The sequence below is a fragment of the Schistocerca americana genome, chromosome 5 (genome assembly GCF_021461395.2).
Source record: "Schistocerca americana isolate TAMUIC-IGC-003095 chromosome 5, iqSchAmer2.1, whole genome shotgun sequence".
Taxonomy (NCBI): Eukaryota; Metazoa; Arthropoda; class Insecta; order Orthoptera; family Acrididae; genus Schistocerca; species Schistocerca americana.
Genome location: NC_060123.1, coordinates 393,095,046 through 393,114,403, shown reverse-complemented (window position 1 = coordinate 393,114,403; position 19,358 = coordinate 393,095,046). Strand labels below are relative to the sequence as shown.

Genomic DNA, 19,358 nt, shown 5'->3' with positions numbered 1-19,358 from the left:
TCCGAGAAATAATTGTTAGGAAAAACATATGATACATTGCGCCGCTCTCAATTGAAATAGAATTTGTGTTAGCCTATGGAGTCGTAGTGCACTCAAATTCAAGCAGACTACTAAAGATGGTATTGCCGAACGTGTTCTGCGTTTGGTTTCCTCAAATTCTACAAGAGAACGATAAAAAAATTGGACATGGATTGTAGTAAGCATCTAACCCGAACCATCTGCTGAGCTCTAGCATCTACATTATTAGAACAACTGTATCTGGCAGGCCTCTTTGCCTGCTTGACTAACATCATCATCATTTAGGACTGATTATGCCCTTCAGCGTTCTGTCTGGAGCATAGTCCACCTTATAAAATTCCTCCATGATCCCCTATTCAGTGCTAACATTGGTGCCTCTTCTGATGTTAAGCCTATTACTTCAAAATCATTCTTAACTGAATCCAGGTACCTTCTCCTTGGTCTACCCCGACTCCTCCTACCCTCTACTGCTGAACCAATGAGTCTCATGGGTAGCCTTGCTTCTCCCATGCGTGTAACATGACCCAACCATCTAAGCCTGTTCGCCTTGACTGCTACATCTATAGAGTTCATTCCCAGTTTTTCTTTGATTTCTTCATTGTGGACATCCTCCTGCCATTGTTCCCATCTACTGGTACCAGCAATCTTCCTAGCTACATTCATATCCGTAACCTCAACCATATTGATAAGGTAACCTGAATCCACCCAGCTTTCGCTCCCATACAACAAAGTTGGTCTAAAGATTGAACGGTGCACAGATAACTTAGTCTTGGTACTGACTTCCTTCTTGCAGAAGAGAGTAGTTCGTACCTGAGCGGTCACTGCATTAGCTTTGCTACACCTCGCTTCCATTCTTCCACTATGTAGGCATCCTGTTAGAATATGCATCCTAAGTACTTGAAACGTCTACCTGTTCTAACTTTGTTCCTCCTATTTTCAACTCAAACCGTTTATATCTCTTTCCCACTGACCTTACTTTCGTTTTGGAGATGCTAATCTCTTCGTTAATCAATGTTGCACTTATTTTCCCAAAATGGCCTGACAGAGACCCATAGGTCGAAGATGTCTGAACTGGGCTTGTGAAGAAACTATCCACCCTGATGTTCGCTTCGTCATCAACCTGGAAATACCAGTCACACAACGATTACCTCATCAGAGGAAGATAGAGGAGTCGGTGGGTGAATGTCTGAATGGGGCAAAATTTCATAACTCAAAGAAGTTGCACTTTGACTGTGTCCTGTGCGGAGTCAGCAGGAGCTGTGTCATGGAGCTCAGACACCCAAATTGAACGCTTCCCTTGTCTCTTCATCTCAATAGCCTCCTGTAAGGTGTTCTAGAGAACTCGGTCTTATGTTCCTGTGACTGTGAGTCCGTTACGACCATAATCAGTGAGTACCTCACCATAGCAATTCTTGCCCGGGTAATGGGGCTTCGCCGTTTTTGTCGGAGAGGAACCAACATGTCTTCACTGCTCCCTTTACTCCTTCATCTCCAGGTCATAGTCATACACCCAACAACTGTCCATGGTGATGATGTGGCTAAAGAAGTAATCAGTACTGCTATGACACAGCCACATTATTTCCGGTATTTCTGTAAGTGTGATCAGGCGCAGAAACCACAGGATGCTGATCATAGACAATTACAATTCGTGGAAGACTGATTCATAGCTCATTATCGGTGGTTCTAATATGACGTCGAATAAGCTGGAAGTGGGGCTTCCTCCTGCGTTTTCCCGATTTTTCACACAGAGATGGTCTTTGTCACTAAGACCTATTTGATCAGTGTGAAAGTGTTTGTGCCGTATAATTACTGTTACATGCCAACGGCCTTGCCGCAATGGTAACACCGGTTCCCGTCAGATTACCGAAGTTAAGCGCTGGGCTAGCACTTTGGATGGGTGACCATCCGGTCTGCCGAGCGTTTTTGGCAAGTGGGGTGTAGTCAACCCTTGTGAGGCAAACTGAGGAGCTACTTGATTGAAAAGTAGCATCTCCGGTCTCGGAAACTGACATACGGCCGGGAGAGTGGTGGGCTCACCACGTGCACCTCCATATCCGCATCCAGTGACATCTGTGGTCTGAGAATAACACGGTGGCCGGTCGGTGCCTTTGGGCCTTCGTGACCTGTTCAGGAGGAGTTTAGTTTAGTTTTGGTCACTGTTGCATATGATGGTCCACTGTAGCTGTACACTTCAACCAGTTTCGCACGGAATGTATCGTCTTCCCTACATTTGCAGTAAAAGAATTATTGCATAATTTCCCATTTTAATATAACTGGCTGCACCACTTTATAATTGCTTTAATAGTGGCGAACTATGGTACTGTAGTTTGGGATTTCTACGTATGCCAGTATTAGAGACTTGTGCCTGTAAACAAGTATACAATTAATTACTTGATGCTTATCATTTCGGTATGAGAATCAAAATTTTGTGATTAATGAATGTACTTTGTAGGATTATTCACATCAATGTGACGTTCCCCATTGTCGAAGTGAGTAAAGAAACGTGAACCGATAGAAACAAGGAAAAATTTAGGACCGGTTTCTCAACACTCAATGTAAACCAAAAAAAAAAAAAAAAAATTCAAAACTGAGTTAGGCATTGTAATGGGATAATGTTGACCTTTCACATCGGTCCTTGATCCAAGTGTTAGCAAAAACCGATTTCTGCTGCATGTTTCAACACTCCAAATCACAAGGTTTTGGCAAAACTCGATGTAAACATTCTTACAATTACAGAAAAAGTCGACAATTGCAGTAAAACTGCTCTCTACTGTCTCGGCTTTCTTTTCGCAACGGGCAGTTAACAATAATGTAGTACATATATTACCTTAAGCGATGATACTTATTGTTGTACGAACATATACTGGGGGGAATTGTTTTGCAACCAGAATTCATTGTCGTCGAAACACCTGCAGGTTACTTTTAGGCAAATATTCACTTTACGCTAAGTTGTACTTCTACAGAGTACTGCAAGCGGAAGGAGAATGGATGATGATTCTTGCGATTTTGAAAATGGCATACAGGTCAAAGAATGTTCCGATGGAAGAAAATACCGATTCAAGAACAACTTAAAATGATATGAAACGCAAATAAAGAGATGTAAAAATGTAGAAAGGAACCCATCATTAAATGCAGTTTCACATTAAAAAGCTAAGGGAATGAAAGGAAGCGAAGCTGCTGAACTCTGCTACAAAGATATTTCTCATTTTCATTATCACATGACACCATTAAATAAAATTGTTCAAGAAACGTTTCTGTAAAAATTTGGTAATATTTTTTCACTTCAGCGCGGAGTAGTAGACACCCAGAAAGCAAAAATGAAGGAAACAGTGGCAGTGAAGTATACTACTAGAAAAAGGGGCGCTGAAGTTGTGCCTGTTTGTGCTGTCACTTTTCAAGAAGTGTCTGTCATGTCAAAGGATAGGTTATCCTGTATAGCAAGCAGGTTCCATGGAAGAGGTAGGTTGCCGAAGAAAAGGAGAGGAGTTGACGGAACAGGAAACGATCATAAGGAGGTAATTATTGCCATTAAGAAAGCCACAGAGAGCCACGATGGATTGGGGAATCTACGGAATGTTATTTGCCTTCAGACCTACGTCAATAAAATGTCGAAGAAATTCTGTGAAGAAATAAGATACTTAGGACTGGAACAATGTGCCATATCAAAAGACGAGCATATATTTTTCAAACATTTCAATCTATCGTTCAGCGCACCTCGTACCGACATCTACTCCACATGTAACGTTGATTTAATGGAAAATGAGGTACAAACATGACTGTAGAAGAAGAATGAACTATGAACTAGCTACAGGTTACATGAAATTTGTGCAAGGAGACAGAATCTTCAAGAAGATATAATCAAGCTGCTTCAGCTTTTCTTTACCTTCTTCCTGACTTAGATAAAAAGAAAACAACTCAATGATGGCATCAATACTATACATTTGTTCTCAAGTTCTTGCAGCAGCCAATATAAAACCAGTTTTATCATCGCGATGCTTTCAGCATTCTTGGAAAACAGCACAAAATTTAGTAATATTCGTCACTTCTTCCCTGTTGGTGGACATAGCTACATGCCTCCAGACCGAGTGTTTGGTAGAACTGAAAAATTACTGAGAAAAAGAAAGTATCTTGTCTCCTAAAAAATATACTTTCAGAATTCTAAACAAAGACTGAACGGTTAAATCAGAAAGATAGTGCACAGAAAGTTCCAAATGCCAAGCTACATTTCAAAACAAAAGCCAACGTGTCATTTCACACAAGAAGAAAAAAATTATTAATGTGTTAGTAAGTGAAGTATACTCTACAGATCTATAGCTAGTAGACATCCTGAGACCAAAAAAATTGTGCCATTCAGTAGTAAAAACATCCACCCTTTTGCCAAATCGGATTATGGTATACAAAGAAAAGAAGAAAGATGTGCTGCCTTGATAAAGTATTTTGAAATTCCAGATTACGCAAAGAGGTTTTACAAAGCTGTTTTAGATGTATAATGTGTGGATACCTGAGGGAAAAATTGACAGTAACAATGTGATTGTAACATCAATACTCTTTCTGTTATTCACTTTATACTTCATCTAATACTGATAATGGTGATGTAAGCTAAACAAATTATGTTGAAATATTTATCATTGCTATTATTGTATTATGCTACTGTATTTCTTTTATTGTTGTCTGTAATCTCAATAAATTCAAAAACTTTCAATTTAAAAAATGCTACATATAATAATATATAAAAAGATACACATTTTACAACAATGCAGGCATATAATAAACACTACAGCATATAAGCTATTAGTTGAGGAATAAGTATGCTTAATTAAGGGCAGCAACATAACTAATACCAGCAATAATCATAAGCATTTGTCGACTATTGACAGAAACTGGAAAAACCAAAGTTTCATAAGCTGTTATAAAAACAATTTTTTTTATATTTCATTAAAACGCTTTACTGATGTCAGTGAGACCTAGTAGTCATGCAAAAATTCAAATGATCAAATATATCTATCTAGGTGAAAAACAATCCACCCTGATAGCTGAGTGGTCAGTGTGACAGAATGCCATGCTAAGGGAACGGGGTTCGATTCCCGGCTGGGTTGGAGATTTTTCTCTGCTTGTGGATGGAGTGTTGTGTTGTCTCCATCATCAACATCCATCCCTATCAGGACGCAAGTCACCGAAGTTGCGTCAACTCAAAAGACTTCCACCAGACGACAAGCATACCTAATGGGAGGCCCTAGCTACACGACATTTCATTTCATTATGTGAAAACAGAAAAACTCGTGCTATGAAAAGCTCGATTGTTTCATGTATCGAGTTTTGAAAGAACTCTCCTCAATTATGTGCAGGTACCAATCTAATTATCGTTGGAGAGCGGCGCTTACCTAGCGCACACAGTAAATCCTCGTCTCTGACTGATGTGGCTGCTGAGCGCTTGGAGCTAACCTGTTCATCCGGTCTCTGGCGGCCGCTGTCAGCTGCAGGGGGCGGCGCCGCGGGAGACAGGGGGCAGCGGCGGGGCGTCCCGCCACAGTGGCACCAACCGCACCATCAGCAGTGGCACCAACCACATCACTAGCTGCGGCCAGCGCGCATACCAGTGGCCGCCCGACCACGCGCCGTTGTGCTGCACTGCAGCCGGTAGCTCGCCTGCGAGCCACACAGTTTCCATGATTACAGAAAATACTTGCTTCTCAGTTGGACTTACCCTCTCGGTAACTACAAGTCACCTGTCCCAAGCCATTCTTTACGCATACCCCATAAACACAACATGACCAAATCTGTTTGCTTTTATGTTTAAAGACACTAAAGATTTTAGTTGATGTCTGCCAGAAAAATGCATGAAGCTGTGCTCAAATACTGTATGTGATGCTTCGTTTGTATTACGATGTGAAGCGTGGAGGCTTCAGCAACTGGAAGCAGTTAATTCCATAAATTATCTGAGAGTAGGCATTAGGAGTGATTTAAAATGGAATGGCCTTATAAAATTAATCGTCAGTAGAGCAGATGCCAGACTGAGATTCATTGGAAGAATCCTAAGGAACTGCAGTCCGAAAACAAAGGAAGTATGTTACAGAAAACTTGTTCACCCACTGCTTAAATACTGCTCACCAGTGTGGGATCCGTGCCAGATAGGGTTGATAGAAGGACAGAGAAGATCCGACGGAAAGCAGCGCACTTCGCTACAGGATCATTTAGTAAATGCGAAAGCATTGCGGAGATGATAGAAAAATTCCTTTGGAAGACTCTGCAAGACAGACACTCAATAGCTCGGTACGTTATTGAAGTTGCGAGAACATACCTTCATCGAGGAGTCAAGCAGTATATTGCTCTCGCCTACGCATATCTCGCGAAGAGACCACGAGGATTAAATCAGAGACATTACAGCCCACACAGAGGCATACCGACAATCTTTCTTTCCACGAACAATACGAGACCAGAGTAGAAGGGAGAACCGATAGAAGTACTCAAGGTACCCTCCACCACACACAGTCAGGTGGCTTGCGGAGTGTGGATGTAGATGTAGATGTATATGACAGTATTAAACGGGTAATGCAGTACGTAAAAGGAATTGAAAATGTCATAGTCATAGTCGATTGGAATGCGGTTGAGGAAGAATATTCACTTGGTACTAGGAACGAGAGAAGAGAAAGACTAATTGAGTTCTGCAATAAATTTCAGCTGGTAATAGGAAATACTCTGTTCAAGAATCACAAGAGGAGGAGGCATAATTGGAAATTCCCAGAAGGTAGAGGAAGGTTTTAGTTAGATTACATCACGATCATTGAGAGATTCCGAAATGAGATTCTAGATTTTGACGTGTAAGTTGTGTAATAAGTTTCAGCTGCCAACTACCTTGCCACAGTAGTAACACCGGTACACATGAGATCACCGAAGTTAAGCGATGTCGTGCTTGGCTTACACTTGGATGGGTGACGGTCCGGGCTTCCGAACGCTGTTGGCAAGTGGTGTGCACTCATCCCTTGTGAAGGAAACAGAGGAGCTACTTGACTAGGAAGTAGCAGGTCTGGTCACGTAAACTGACAACGGCCGGGAGAGCGCTGTTCTCACATCACGCGACTCCATATCCGCATCCAGTGACGCCTATAGGTTGCGGCTGACACGATGGTAGGTCAGTAACGTTAGGAATTTCCGACACCTGTTCGGAAGGAGTTTAGTCTTAATAAATTTCAGCTAGAATAGCGAAAAATTTGTTCAATAATCAAAATGAGAGGAAGTGTATTTGGAGAAAGCTGGGAGATACGGAAAGATTCCAGTTAGATTACATCATCGTCAGACAGAGATCCCGAAATCACATACTGGACTGTAAGACGTACCCAGGAGCAGTTATACACTCAGATGACAATTTACGAATGATGAAGAGCAGGCTGAAGTTTATGAGGTTTGATTACAGAAGTACTAAGGAATGAGGAGATACTCTTGAAGTTCTCTAAGGCTGTAGATACCGCAATGAGGAGTAGGTCAGTAGGCAGTACCGTTGAAGAAGAACGGACATATCTAAAAAGGGCAGTCACAGAAGCTGTAATGAGAAGCATAGGTACAGAGAAAGTAACACCGAAGAGACCACTGAAATGGAACTTGTTGTACCGTTCCATATTTTTCTAATTAAATTTCCGGTACAAGAGAATTAATAGCGAGAGGGTTTTCACTCTGCAGAAATAAATCAGTTGGTGACAAACAGGAGAGGATGGATCAAACGGCGTTTGTTTGTTTATTTATTTATTTAGTTTAGTGTGTGCCACGTTCCCCTGCAGCCTTTCCCTTGTGCGACCTGGGTGGTATGAATGAGAAAATATGTGAAGTGGCAGAAAACTTTAGTCAGAGGCTGTAGTATGGCGTGAGTAGAGTGGTTCTATGGTAGGGTAGTACAGGTCCCAAGCGCGAACATGTTTGGCAAAGACCAAGTGTGCAAATCAGGTCAGAGAGGTCGCGGAGGCACGAGTATTTGCCCCGTCAGGTTGACGAAACCACCCACACCCCTACCCCCGCTTTTGAACGTGCAATGGTTAGGCAATGTGGCCCACAAGAAACTTCTACCTGGGTAGCGGCGCTGTGCAGACGTTGCGGATTTAGCTCTCAATTTCATGTTAATATTATCAAAGGTATTAGAATGTTTCAAACTGTTCGTTACTAAGATCCAGATGTTGATATCGAGTGTGAGAGTCCCGCAAAACCCTCATAAGGGAGTTTATTTTCAAAATTTGATTAAATTTCAGTAAGAACTTTGTGTTTGTGCTTGAAGGGCATGCACAATGGGCTTTAAGGTCACGGTTGTATTATTGCTCTGAGCGTAACAGAAGTTAATTCATTTAATGAATTTTAATGTGGTGTTTCTTTCACAGTAATATTTTGGTTTTTTTTTATTTCTGATATGTATTCTTCATGTACTTGGTTTCACGCCATGTGGTGGGTTGGAGCAACCGCCACATTAGCAAATTGCGGTTTCGTTCCAAAAATGTGGAGTAGCTTCACCACAGTTTCGAGTAGCTTAATTCCAAAATAGAATATTTGTGCGGAGAAATAGAACTTTGATTCATGAAATGTGCACATATTCACTTTAGCGCGAAACTGTCGGTCGTTAACAGGAAGGTGGGACACATGAATTGATTCAAGGTACGAGTAAGTAATTACACGGTAGTGTGTGAGTGGAAGATACGCCAGAAATAATCCTGTGTGTCAGAATTTTTGCAATTCTATTGGCTACCTAACCTGCCCACGTGTGCGAACTAGTGTTACTGTGATAATTAGTAAATGTTTCTCGTAGCCCCCATAACTATTTGATTTGTTTATAATGAAGTGCGTTACATAAAATGTACACGTTAAACTCTTTTATCTGTGAAAAGTTTCGATTTTGATGCCTATTGATGAAATTGGGATTTCCATAATTTTTCCCGCCGTTTGATAGTAAATGTTTCGTGTGCCCCATAACTACTTTGATTTAAATACAATTAAGTATGCTACCAAATATTCAGGGAAAACTGTTATATCGCAGAAATTTGCCATTTTATTGACATTTATACTGTTGGGATGGAGACTTGCCTCCCCCTTCGGAGGTTCGAGTCCTCCCTCGGGCATGGGTGTGTGTGTTGTTCTCAGCGTAAATTAGTTTAAGTTAGATTAAGTAGTGTATAAGCTTAGGGACTGATGACCTCAGCAGTTTGATTCCATAAGGCCTTACCACAAATTTCCAAATGGAGACTTGCTAAATTTTCACGCCACATGATAGTAAATATTCTTGCGCCCCCATCTCAGTAACGTGGTGTTGTTCCGGAACGCAGGATTAAACCAAAATTCTCATCGGAGTCAAGTGCACTACTTGCTACCCCCTCTTCGGTGCAGGTTTTAATGAAGTTTGAAATATTTAGACAGATACTCTTCCGCCCTGATCGAGTTCAGTTGTAGTGTCTTTCGCTGAACTTGTTCTACGTGTCCTATAGTAATTAAATGTAGTGTCAATAGAAGACATGGGTTTAGGTAAAATTGTGTGCCTCCATAAAATTCCCCTGAAGGCAGGTCTGCACCCCCCTCTCCCTTTCGATAATTACTTGGTGAATGTAAGTCCTGTATTTTAGGGAGAACATTTGTCGTTATGTATAATATGAGAGCCCCTGCTGTTGCTAAGAATGGGCAGTAACTAGTTCCAATAAATACATGGCAGATTGTTCAAATGCCACAGTTAGTCAATAAATATCAAGTAATCGAGATCTTATGCTACTTCTTTCCTCCCATTATCATTAATAACTGAAATAATAGGTAAAACCTAAAGTATATAGATAATGGAAAACAGGAATTGATAAAATATCCCTTAGAGACGACAGACAAACCCAAACAAATTGGTCCCTACCTCAGTCGCATACTGGTCAACAAATAAAAATAATTAAAGCTCAATGCTCCATATTAAGACCTGCATAGGTGCCTTCTGTAGTGGTTATAAAGGTCGCATTACCCGTTGCCTTCAAAGTTTTATGGGTAAGTTAAACTCACCCGCTAAAGGTTACTAATCCCCCAGCAGTAACTAGCAGGGTCCTGTAATTTCCTGGAGCACACGAGTTTTGTAAACTAGTACTACGGAGGGTAGCTTGCAGAAGCATTGGGACAGGATAAGCGACTGTAAATATCCTACCTGGTGGAGTTTTATTAGTACCATCGGTAGGAGCGATTCTTTGCAACATGGGGTAAAGAAGAAATACGCCTTTTGATCGACGAAAGAAGGAAGTACAAATTCAGGAAATTCAGGACTACAGAAATACCAGTCGCTGAGGAATCAAATAAGTAGGAAGTGCAGGAAACCTAAGACGAAATAGCTGCAAGACAAATGTGAAGAAATAAAAAAAGAAATGATTATCATAAGGAATGACTCAGTATACATAAAAGTCAAAACAACGTTTGGTGACATTAAAATCTAAAAGGAGAGAGTGGATAGAAGGGAAGAGTAACTGAAGGCCTCGATGAGGGGGAGCACTTGTCTGATGTGACTGAAGAAGATACAGGAGTTGATAAGGATGAGATAAGGGACCCAGTATTAGAATCATAATTGAAAAGAGAACTGGAAGTCTCTAGATCAAGTAAGTCAGAAGGGATAGACAACAATCCATCAGACCTTCTAAAATCACTGCAGAGAAGTGGCAACAAAACAACTTTTAAAGTTGGTGGGTAGAATGTAAGAGTCTGGCTATATACCATCCGAATATCGGAAAAATATCATTCACACAGTTCCGAATATTACAAGAGCCAAGAGAATTGTCATACCATCAGCTTAACAACTTATGCATCCAAGTTGCTGACAAGACTAATACACAGAGGAATGGAAAAGAAGATTGAGAATCTGTTAGATGACGATCAGTTTCGTTTTAGGAAAGATAAAGGTACCAGTGAGGCAGTTCTGACGTTACGGTTGATAATGCAAGGAAGACTAAAGAAAGGTCAGTACACGTTCATAGGGTTTGTCGACCTAGAAAAAGCGTTCTACATGTGAAATGGTGCAAGATGTTCGAAACTCTGAGGAAAATAACGGTAAGCTATTGGCAGAGACGGGTAATATAGGCGTTCAAAGAGTCTCTCCGCAGTGCCGTATGATTGTTAGCAGCGCGTTCTGTATGATTGTTCGCCTGCTTAGGTTACTTCCCTTAAAGCGGACTCTCTCAACATTCCACTGTTTCGTTTATCTCAGCAAGCGTCAGTAGTATAGTTGGTGTGTGTCGTTACGTGTTGACGTGAATGTTTTAGTTCCTTTGTTCGTTTGTTTCGTTTTTGGCACTGTTAAAATGCTAACCACTGAGGAACGTGTGTTTTCTGTCGAAGTGGTGTTCAAAGCTGGCGGTAAATACATAGTTTCAGTCCATCAAATTATTAATTCAGTTTTCCCGGAGGTGACACTCCCAAATCGCGATACTGTGTGAGATTTGATTAACAAATTTCGAAGTACGGGTTCAGTGACAGATGCACCGAGAAGTGGTCGTCCTAGCGTTTTTTCTGAGGATGAACTACTCAATATTTTCGATAAAATGTCCATGAGTCGATACTGCAGTGTTATTGCGTACCCTTTAATAGGAGAACTTGTGTTAAGTGAAATACTGAACGGTAATTTTTAACCAGATTATGCAACAGCGCATACAGCTCGCGTTTCAGTGTCAGTGCTTGCTGATGTTTTTGGTGGTCGCATAATTTCACAGGTACTTTGACCTACACGATCGCATGACCTAACACCACCCGTCATTTTCTTCTGGGGTGCTGCGAAAGCAAGTGTCCATAAAAATCGTCCGAAATCCCTCGATGAATTGAAAACTGCAAATCCACTTTCGCTGTTTCTTTTACAGAAGAAATGTTACAGCTTGTGTTTGGAAACATTATTAGACGAATTGAACTGTGTATTCAATAACAGGGTAGGGGGACACTTACAACATTTAATGTGAAAATTTGTAAGTGAAAATGAATATTCAATAAATTAATAATTAGTATTTCACTTAGTTTCATTTCGGTATATTCACTGCGGCATACGGCACGCGCTGCTAACAATCATACGGCACTGCGGAGACTATTTGAATACCCCGTATAACACGTACAAGAGCCAAGAGGAAACAACAAGAGCGGAAGACCAAAAACGAATACTTCGGATTGAAAATCGTTTAGGATAGGGATGTTATCTTTCGGCCCAACTGTTCAATCCGTGCGTCGAAGAAGAAATGACGCAAATAAAAGAAACTTTGAGAAGTGGAATTATAATTCGAAGTTAAAGGATTTTAACGATAAGATTCCCTAATGACAATGCTATCCTGAGTGAAAGTGAATAAGAATTACATGATCTGTTGAATGTGATGAACAGTGTATGCAGTACAGAAAATAGACTGACAGTTAATCTAAAAAAGGCGAAGGTAATGAGAAGTAGCAGAGAATAGAACAGCGAGAAACTTAACATCAGGATTGACGGTCACGAAGTAAATGAAGTTAAGGTATTCTACCACCTAATCACCAAAGTAACTAATGACGGAAGGAGCAAGAAGGACATCAAATGCAGAGTAACGCTGGCACATAGGGCATTCCTGGTCAAGAGAAATCGACTAGTAGGCCTTAATTTGAGGAAGAAATTTCTGAGAATGTACGTTTGTAGCACAGCGTTGTTTGATAGTGAAATGTGGATTGAAGGAAAACCGGAAAAGAAGAGACTCGAAGAATTTGAGATGAGTTGCTAGAGATGAATGTTGGAAATCAGTGGACTGATACGGGTGGGAATGAGGAGGTTCTGCGCGGAATCGGACAGGAAAGGAATATATGGAAAACACTGACAAGGAGAAGGTGCACCACGCTGTGTGGCTGAGTGGTTTGAGGCGCCATGACATGGATTGCACGGCTCATCCCGCTGGAGGTTCGAGTCTTCCCTCGGCCTTGGGCGTGTGTGTTGCTCTCAGCATAAGTTAGTTTAACTAGTGTGTAAGTCTAGGCACTAATGACCTCAGCAGTTTGGTCCCTTAGGAATTGTCACACATTTTTTTGAAGAAGGGTCAGGACAATAAAATATCTTCTAAGAGGATGATGTAAAGGACACAAACTACAGATGAAAACAGGGATTGGAATCCATCCACCACATAATTGAGGACGTAGGTTGCAAGTGGTTCTTTGAGATGAAGAGGTTGGCACAGGAGAGGAATTCGTGGTGGGCCGCACCAAACCAGTCACAGGACTGACAACTTAAAAGACACTGTGTTGAGCGTGAAATTTATTGCTACAGGTTTCTTTTATATTTGTCTTCTCCTCGAACAACAATTGGATGCTTATTACTGCAAACTAAGGTGTCATTGAGGATACCCAGGAACCTCCAGAAGTATCATAGTTAATGTGCATCTCAACACATTTATTTCAGATACAAGGAAGGTTTCCCTTTTTCTTAGCAGAGAGTAGCAGAATGGAACTAAAAAAGATATTTTAAGAGGCTGTTTTAATTTTCACAGTTCATGGCTCATTGACGTACGGTTGCTGTCAGAGAAAACTGAAGATGCTACAGAATAAATTACGTTACTGTGTGCTGTGACGCTTTAAGTCATTAAAATCATCAAATGCGGTCTTTTCGACGCAAGGGCACATTAAACTATTTCATTTGTTTCTGGAAAATTAATGATTTTGAAATAATATTTCGTTATAAGATTGAACCGTTTATTTTCCTTAAAAGTTTGTTGCAAAATGAAATTCTATAATATCAGCGGGGAAACATAAGTCAAAAGAAGTGAACAATCGTTGACTTTAATTTTGCGAGAGGAGTATTTCCCTCAGCTGCTGCGTGGACACAAACATCAGAGCTAGAATTGTAGTGATTATAATACTGGCCAAAAAGAATTTTGCATGAAGTTAACAGTCCTGAAAAGCGAGATATTGGAGGATTTCGTGTGTAGACGTAACTGCACAAGTTATCAATATGACATATGGCATGATTAAATTTGGCAATAGACGCTTCCAGTATTCCATTTCCATTACAATTCGGGACGTTAAACACTTATCTCCTCTTCCTCCCGTCCATTACACTCGGATATGCATAATGGTGACAGAATACATTATTACGAGGTACAGGAACAATAGGCCCAAATGATGTTCACGGATGAATTACGACACATTGGATGCAAATGTGATTCGTATGTCTAGAGAAAATGAGCAACATTTGCATGCGCTCTTTGCTGTCGAATGGGTAGAACGTAATCATCACCAGTCAGTTTCATGGCTCATGTGAGCGGATTTCATTCCGCGGGCTACGTACGCGACTGTTTGGCATGCAGAAACACGAGGCTGCCACAAGCCACAAGCATAGCCTCTTGAACTGACTATCAGCGTATAACATTTTGCAATGTTCTTTTTGACCAAATCATGCTAGGGTTCAAGATTTTAGATGAGGACATATAAAATTGGTCTGAGGACGTAGAAAATAGGTCTGTTTTTCTGAGAAACAGCTACAGTCAGGTAGGTACCGTTTAGAATGTGGACCGCGACGCTCGTCGAAGCCACGCTGCCGACGTCGCAGGTGTAGTTGCCGGAGTGCCTTTTGTGCACCCTGTCGATGCTCAGAGTAGACTGCACGCTGCTCCCGTCTGCAGAGGTCACGTTCGTGCTGCAAGAAAACAGATCACATAACCATCCTGCTGCAGAGTGGTCAACAGCCGCGAAATGCACGCTTGAACATTAAATGCAGGAGCTAACCAAGCACTAGCGAACTTTGTCAACATGGAAACAACATGAAACTCCATTAGCAGAGACTTGCAGTACCACATGGAATTCGAAAACGACAGATACGCCCTAACTAGAGTACACGGTGCTGAAGCCATAATATCTCTAATATGGCCAGTGGAAGCAGCTCATTTGGTCGAGTGAGTCTTGTTTCACACTGTTTGCAACTTCTGGCCAAGTTTACGTCCCAAGAGTGAAACGCTGTGGGGGTTCGGTGATGATTTGGGCCGACACATCATGTTATTCAACGGGTCGCGTCGTTATTGTGCTACATACTCATTACTGACAAGGATTATTTGACCATTTTGGCTGATCAGGTACATCTCAAGGTACAATATTTGTTCCCCAATGACAATGATGTGTTCCAAGACGACAAGGTCTCCGTTTCCACACCTCGCATCGGACTAGTTTTGTGAACACGTGGATGAGTTGTCGCATCTCGCCTAGCTGCCACAGTCACCAGGTCTCAACATTACTGGGCCTTTGTGGTCCATTTTATAGAGAAATGGAACGTGATCGCTGTCCTTCTCCAGCACCGTTACCTGAAATTGTCTCCATTTTCAGGAAGAATAGCATAGCATTGCCTTGTTAACCACTTGTATTTATCTATTACAAGACGAACTGAAGCTGCTTTGAATGCAAACGTTTTTCATACAGCGAATTAGGCATGGCAGTGTTTTGTGTCTTTGGTGATTCCACATTTTTGTCCCCCCGTGTGCATGGAAATTTTTGCGGATACCCGGATGAACTAAGGCGAAGAGTGAAAGTCACTGCAATTACTTGTGGCTTCGAAACTTGTCTAGATTCTTTAGCACATTCTAGACATTTTATCACATTGGGGACATCATAAAAATGAGATTCTCAACGCAGCTCGTACCTGCTTATCATTGCAGTACCATCTATATAGCGGACGTCTATGATAGTAAGTGGTACATGCAAGAACAATGAATTGATGGATCTAAGAGAGGATGCCAAGTTTGGAGAGCAAGTGGACATGCTTAAGACGTGAGACCAGCTTCATTTAAAAGATAAATCCAGCAATAACTATCTAAAGTTTTCGTATATAGTACAATAATTTATGATTAATTTCTCGGTACATGTAATCCTACGAATATACTTATAAAATGATCACATTGGGCTTGAAAGATAAAATCTACTGTTAACCGGTTTTCCTGTGCATTATATAGCAAATCCTCCAGTTATAATTGTTCACCAATGTGTGTGTACTTACATGATCTGTAACTGATAGATTATATACAAAATATAAGATACAGTGTAAAACATAACAAATATAAGAGCTGTAGTACCAGACGTAATGTAATGATAAAAATTAAATAATGCCTGGTCAAAGGTCAGAAGTGGAAGACAATTGCCTTTCGTGTCTTTCATGACACACGATTAGTCTCACACTATATTAAGAACCAGAAAATATAGAGTATTTCTCGCTATGACATTGTTTTCATGAAAACATTGCCTGTGAAGACGGAATGTTTTGGTATTAGGGACATTCCACTGGTAATAACAAGAAAGCTAATTCAAAGATACAACTGGAATCAGCAGTGTTCCACACTTCTCTGTTTGACTCAATAATCGTTAACGATCTTTGTTCGCTTCCGTCTATTACGACATTAACGTCGGCAGAACTTTGGCTCTCAAAAGAAGATTACGGATACTGCACAGTTTCATATTGGAGGAAAAAGAAACAGGGAGTCGGATCAATACTGTTTTCATCAATTCCTCCAATACTTTGATAATTGTACGAACTGCATTAACATATATGTACTACTGAGTTGAATGAAAGCAGTGGTCATATACTTGTACCACCAATGTGAAAACTGAACTAACTTTACCATGGTATACGAAAACGAATCAACAGAACAGAAGCAAGCAACGAGAATCGTTGCGTTCTTCGTACACTGGAAAGTAATCTTTTTTGAAGATGAATGCGAAAATTTCTTATCTACTTAATAAAGAACTATTAATCACTGTCTATGAATAGTGTTCATGTCATTAATTAGTAACGAAGATAAACATGTGCACAGATGTCAAAATACAGCACAAGAAAAATAAATTCGTATTTGGAAGTCTCCAAATAATGCGAAACACGAAAATGTTACATTTACTGTAGTGATACAAAATAAAGCAAACTGCTTCGTGTTTGGTGGAGCGTTTTCAGTTATAGCAGGGGGGAATATTGACATCTAAATTCAAACAATTCGGATGTGTCTATATATCTCTTTAATGGGTTTTCGGGGAAAGTGTGCCATAGTCATATAGATCATAATCTTTGTCAAATGCTCTCGATCCGCGTATTGAGAAAGCAATAAAACAGATAGAAAAGGTCCGTTGCAATTGATCCGTATCTCGCGTAACATTTATGTCATTCCAGTGCTTATTTTACGTCAGATACAGATCTTATTTTGATATCACAGCAAACGCAGATCCGATGGACGTTTTGCCGCCCTTATCGTAAGTCTGAATGTCCTTTTTTTAAGGGCTGTAAGTAATTGGTGTTGTTGTCTGTTGAAACATTTCCCGCACCGCAAGTGTACAGTTTTCATTTCACGGACGAAAAGCAGTAAACCAATACTGTTACTGAAGTCTTACTTATCGATCTTCAGAGGTATCTACCACATGACTTAGTCTTGCAATTGACTTAGTCATGCAGTTGTACAGCTTCAAATCTCATAATATATTCCAAACTAATTGACACAAAATGCTACTACTGCATGATTGTGCCTTACATTTAAGACGAGAGCTATTTCAAAACCACTATCGTGATGCACTTGCTACTATAAGCAACAAAAAGCATGATGCAGTAGCCTCATATGAGCGACTACTTTGCATATATTATACTAGCTGTATATACTTAGAATCTGTAACATGCGGACAGATTTTCTTTGACAGCTACTTCAGCTGCGTGAAGTTGAAACTTACAATTAAGAACAGTGACGATGAATGTGAGGTAGGATATCATTATGAGAGACAATATTTCGCGACGCTTCTGACTGTTGGGGTCTTTGTTCAACGCCTGTGGCCAATAACGTAGCTTGGACAGTTCACCGAACACGCCAGACACTGCGTCCTCCTGTTCCTGGTAATTCCTGCATCTGATGATCGTACATTGCTAGACAGGCAAACGAACATATTGAAAATGGTGTTCTTTTTTTTTAAAGAAAATGATGTGTGCAGATCCTGTTTTGTACTGGAAGAACACATTTCGCTGACAATGCAGACAAGAAACTGAAACATTTTGGTAATGATATGGATGATTCCTGCAACGTTTAGCTGTCTCTTAATCAACAACAATAATCATGGTATGATGACACATTGTTCACTGTATCTCATGTATCTTGCTGTCTCATGCACTCTGGTAGTTCAAGCTCTCGTTAGCAGTGTCCCATTCCCCAACGACCACTACTGTCTCCTGATAGGTGTAGAAGTTAGAATAAGCTCTAACCATTAAAAACACTACTGTAAGTCACTCATCCCTGCAAATTCCTAGACGGTTTGCACGCTCACGGGATGCATGAGGTCAGAGGCAGTCTTTTACCAAAGTTAGCTTCAGTAAACGATTTCCGAGGAAGCTCTGCTACCTGGGTGCAACATTGGTCCGACTTTATGATTTGATTGTGGTGGAACAGCAGCTCAGGCTTGAAAAATGCTTTGCTGTCCCGAATCAGGATGACGAGTTGCTCCATTCACTGTGTCATCGGCCCTTAACAGTGATACAATGATAACACATCCTACGCGTTGACGTATCTTTCGGTACAATCAAGATTCATATTTAGTCCTCCTTAGGGGAGGGGGGAATAGCTATTTTCATCGGTCGTGATCGTAGACGCAATTGTAATAACTCTACGTAATGTACCGTTTTACCACTTTCCTCGAATTAACACACACTAATGAGCCGAAACATGATCTCTGCTTATCGCGAGATTGTGTGCTGTGGTAAGAGAAGTATATGTGCGGAGCAGAGATGAATGGAGAATCATTCTAACGACGCCCAGTTACGCAAATACTGAAATCCGCCGACTTAAGTGACTTTAAGAAAAGTCAGGTTGTTGTGGCCCAGTGCCTGGTTGCGAGCATCTCGGAAACGGCGAAGCTGGTTGGCTGTTCGCGTGCTACTGTCGTGAGTATCTATGGGAAGTGGCTGAAGAATGCTGAAAGCACGAGTAGGCGACAAGAAGTTGGACATCCGTACCTCATCACATAATATAGGGATCGGAGACTTGCCCGTTCTCTGAAGCACAACAGGCAGCTGTCTGTGCCAGATCTGACAGGGTACTCTGCTGGCGTAAGCACAAGTATTTTGGAGCACACCGTTCAGCGCTCAGTCTTGAACATGGTGTTCCCATGTTGATCCAACAACATCGTCAATTATGATTACAGCGGGCACGGGATCATGGAGATTGGACCGCGGATGAATGGAATCGTGTCGCCTGGTTGGATGAACCCCGGCATGGGCTGTTCAGTACAATGAAGCAAATATTTAAGTTGACCACTGCGTGCCTTTTACAGCTCCCTTTCTTGCTCAGAGTCTTCATGCACACTTCCGTTGTCCACAGGGATCTGAATCATTGCCTTCACTGCTTTCTGTTAGCATTCAAGCC

General features: G+C 41.0%; 1 protein-coding gene across 1 annotated transcript in view; it reads right to left on the bottom strand.

The window, feature by feature from the left end:
• The window catches only part of LOC124615995, a 193,057-nt gene that overhangs the window by 1,115 nt on the left and 172,584 nt on the right, over window positions 1–19,358 (bottom strand). Inside the window, exons 6-7 of the mRNA XM_047144204.1 lie at window positions 14,487–14,626; window positions 5,461–5,664 (exon numbers count right to left, since the gene is read on the bottom strand). Coding sequence (XP_047000160.1) covers window positions 5,489–5,664; window positions 14,487–14,626 — 316 coding nt within the window. The 3' untranslated portion in view covers window positions 5,461–5,488. The remainder of the gene's footprint in view (window positions 1–5,460; window positions 5,665–14,486; window positions 14,627–19,358) is intronic.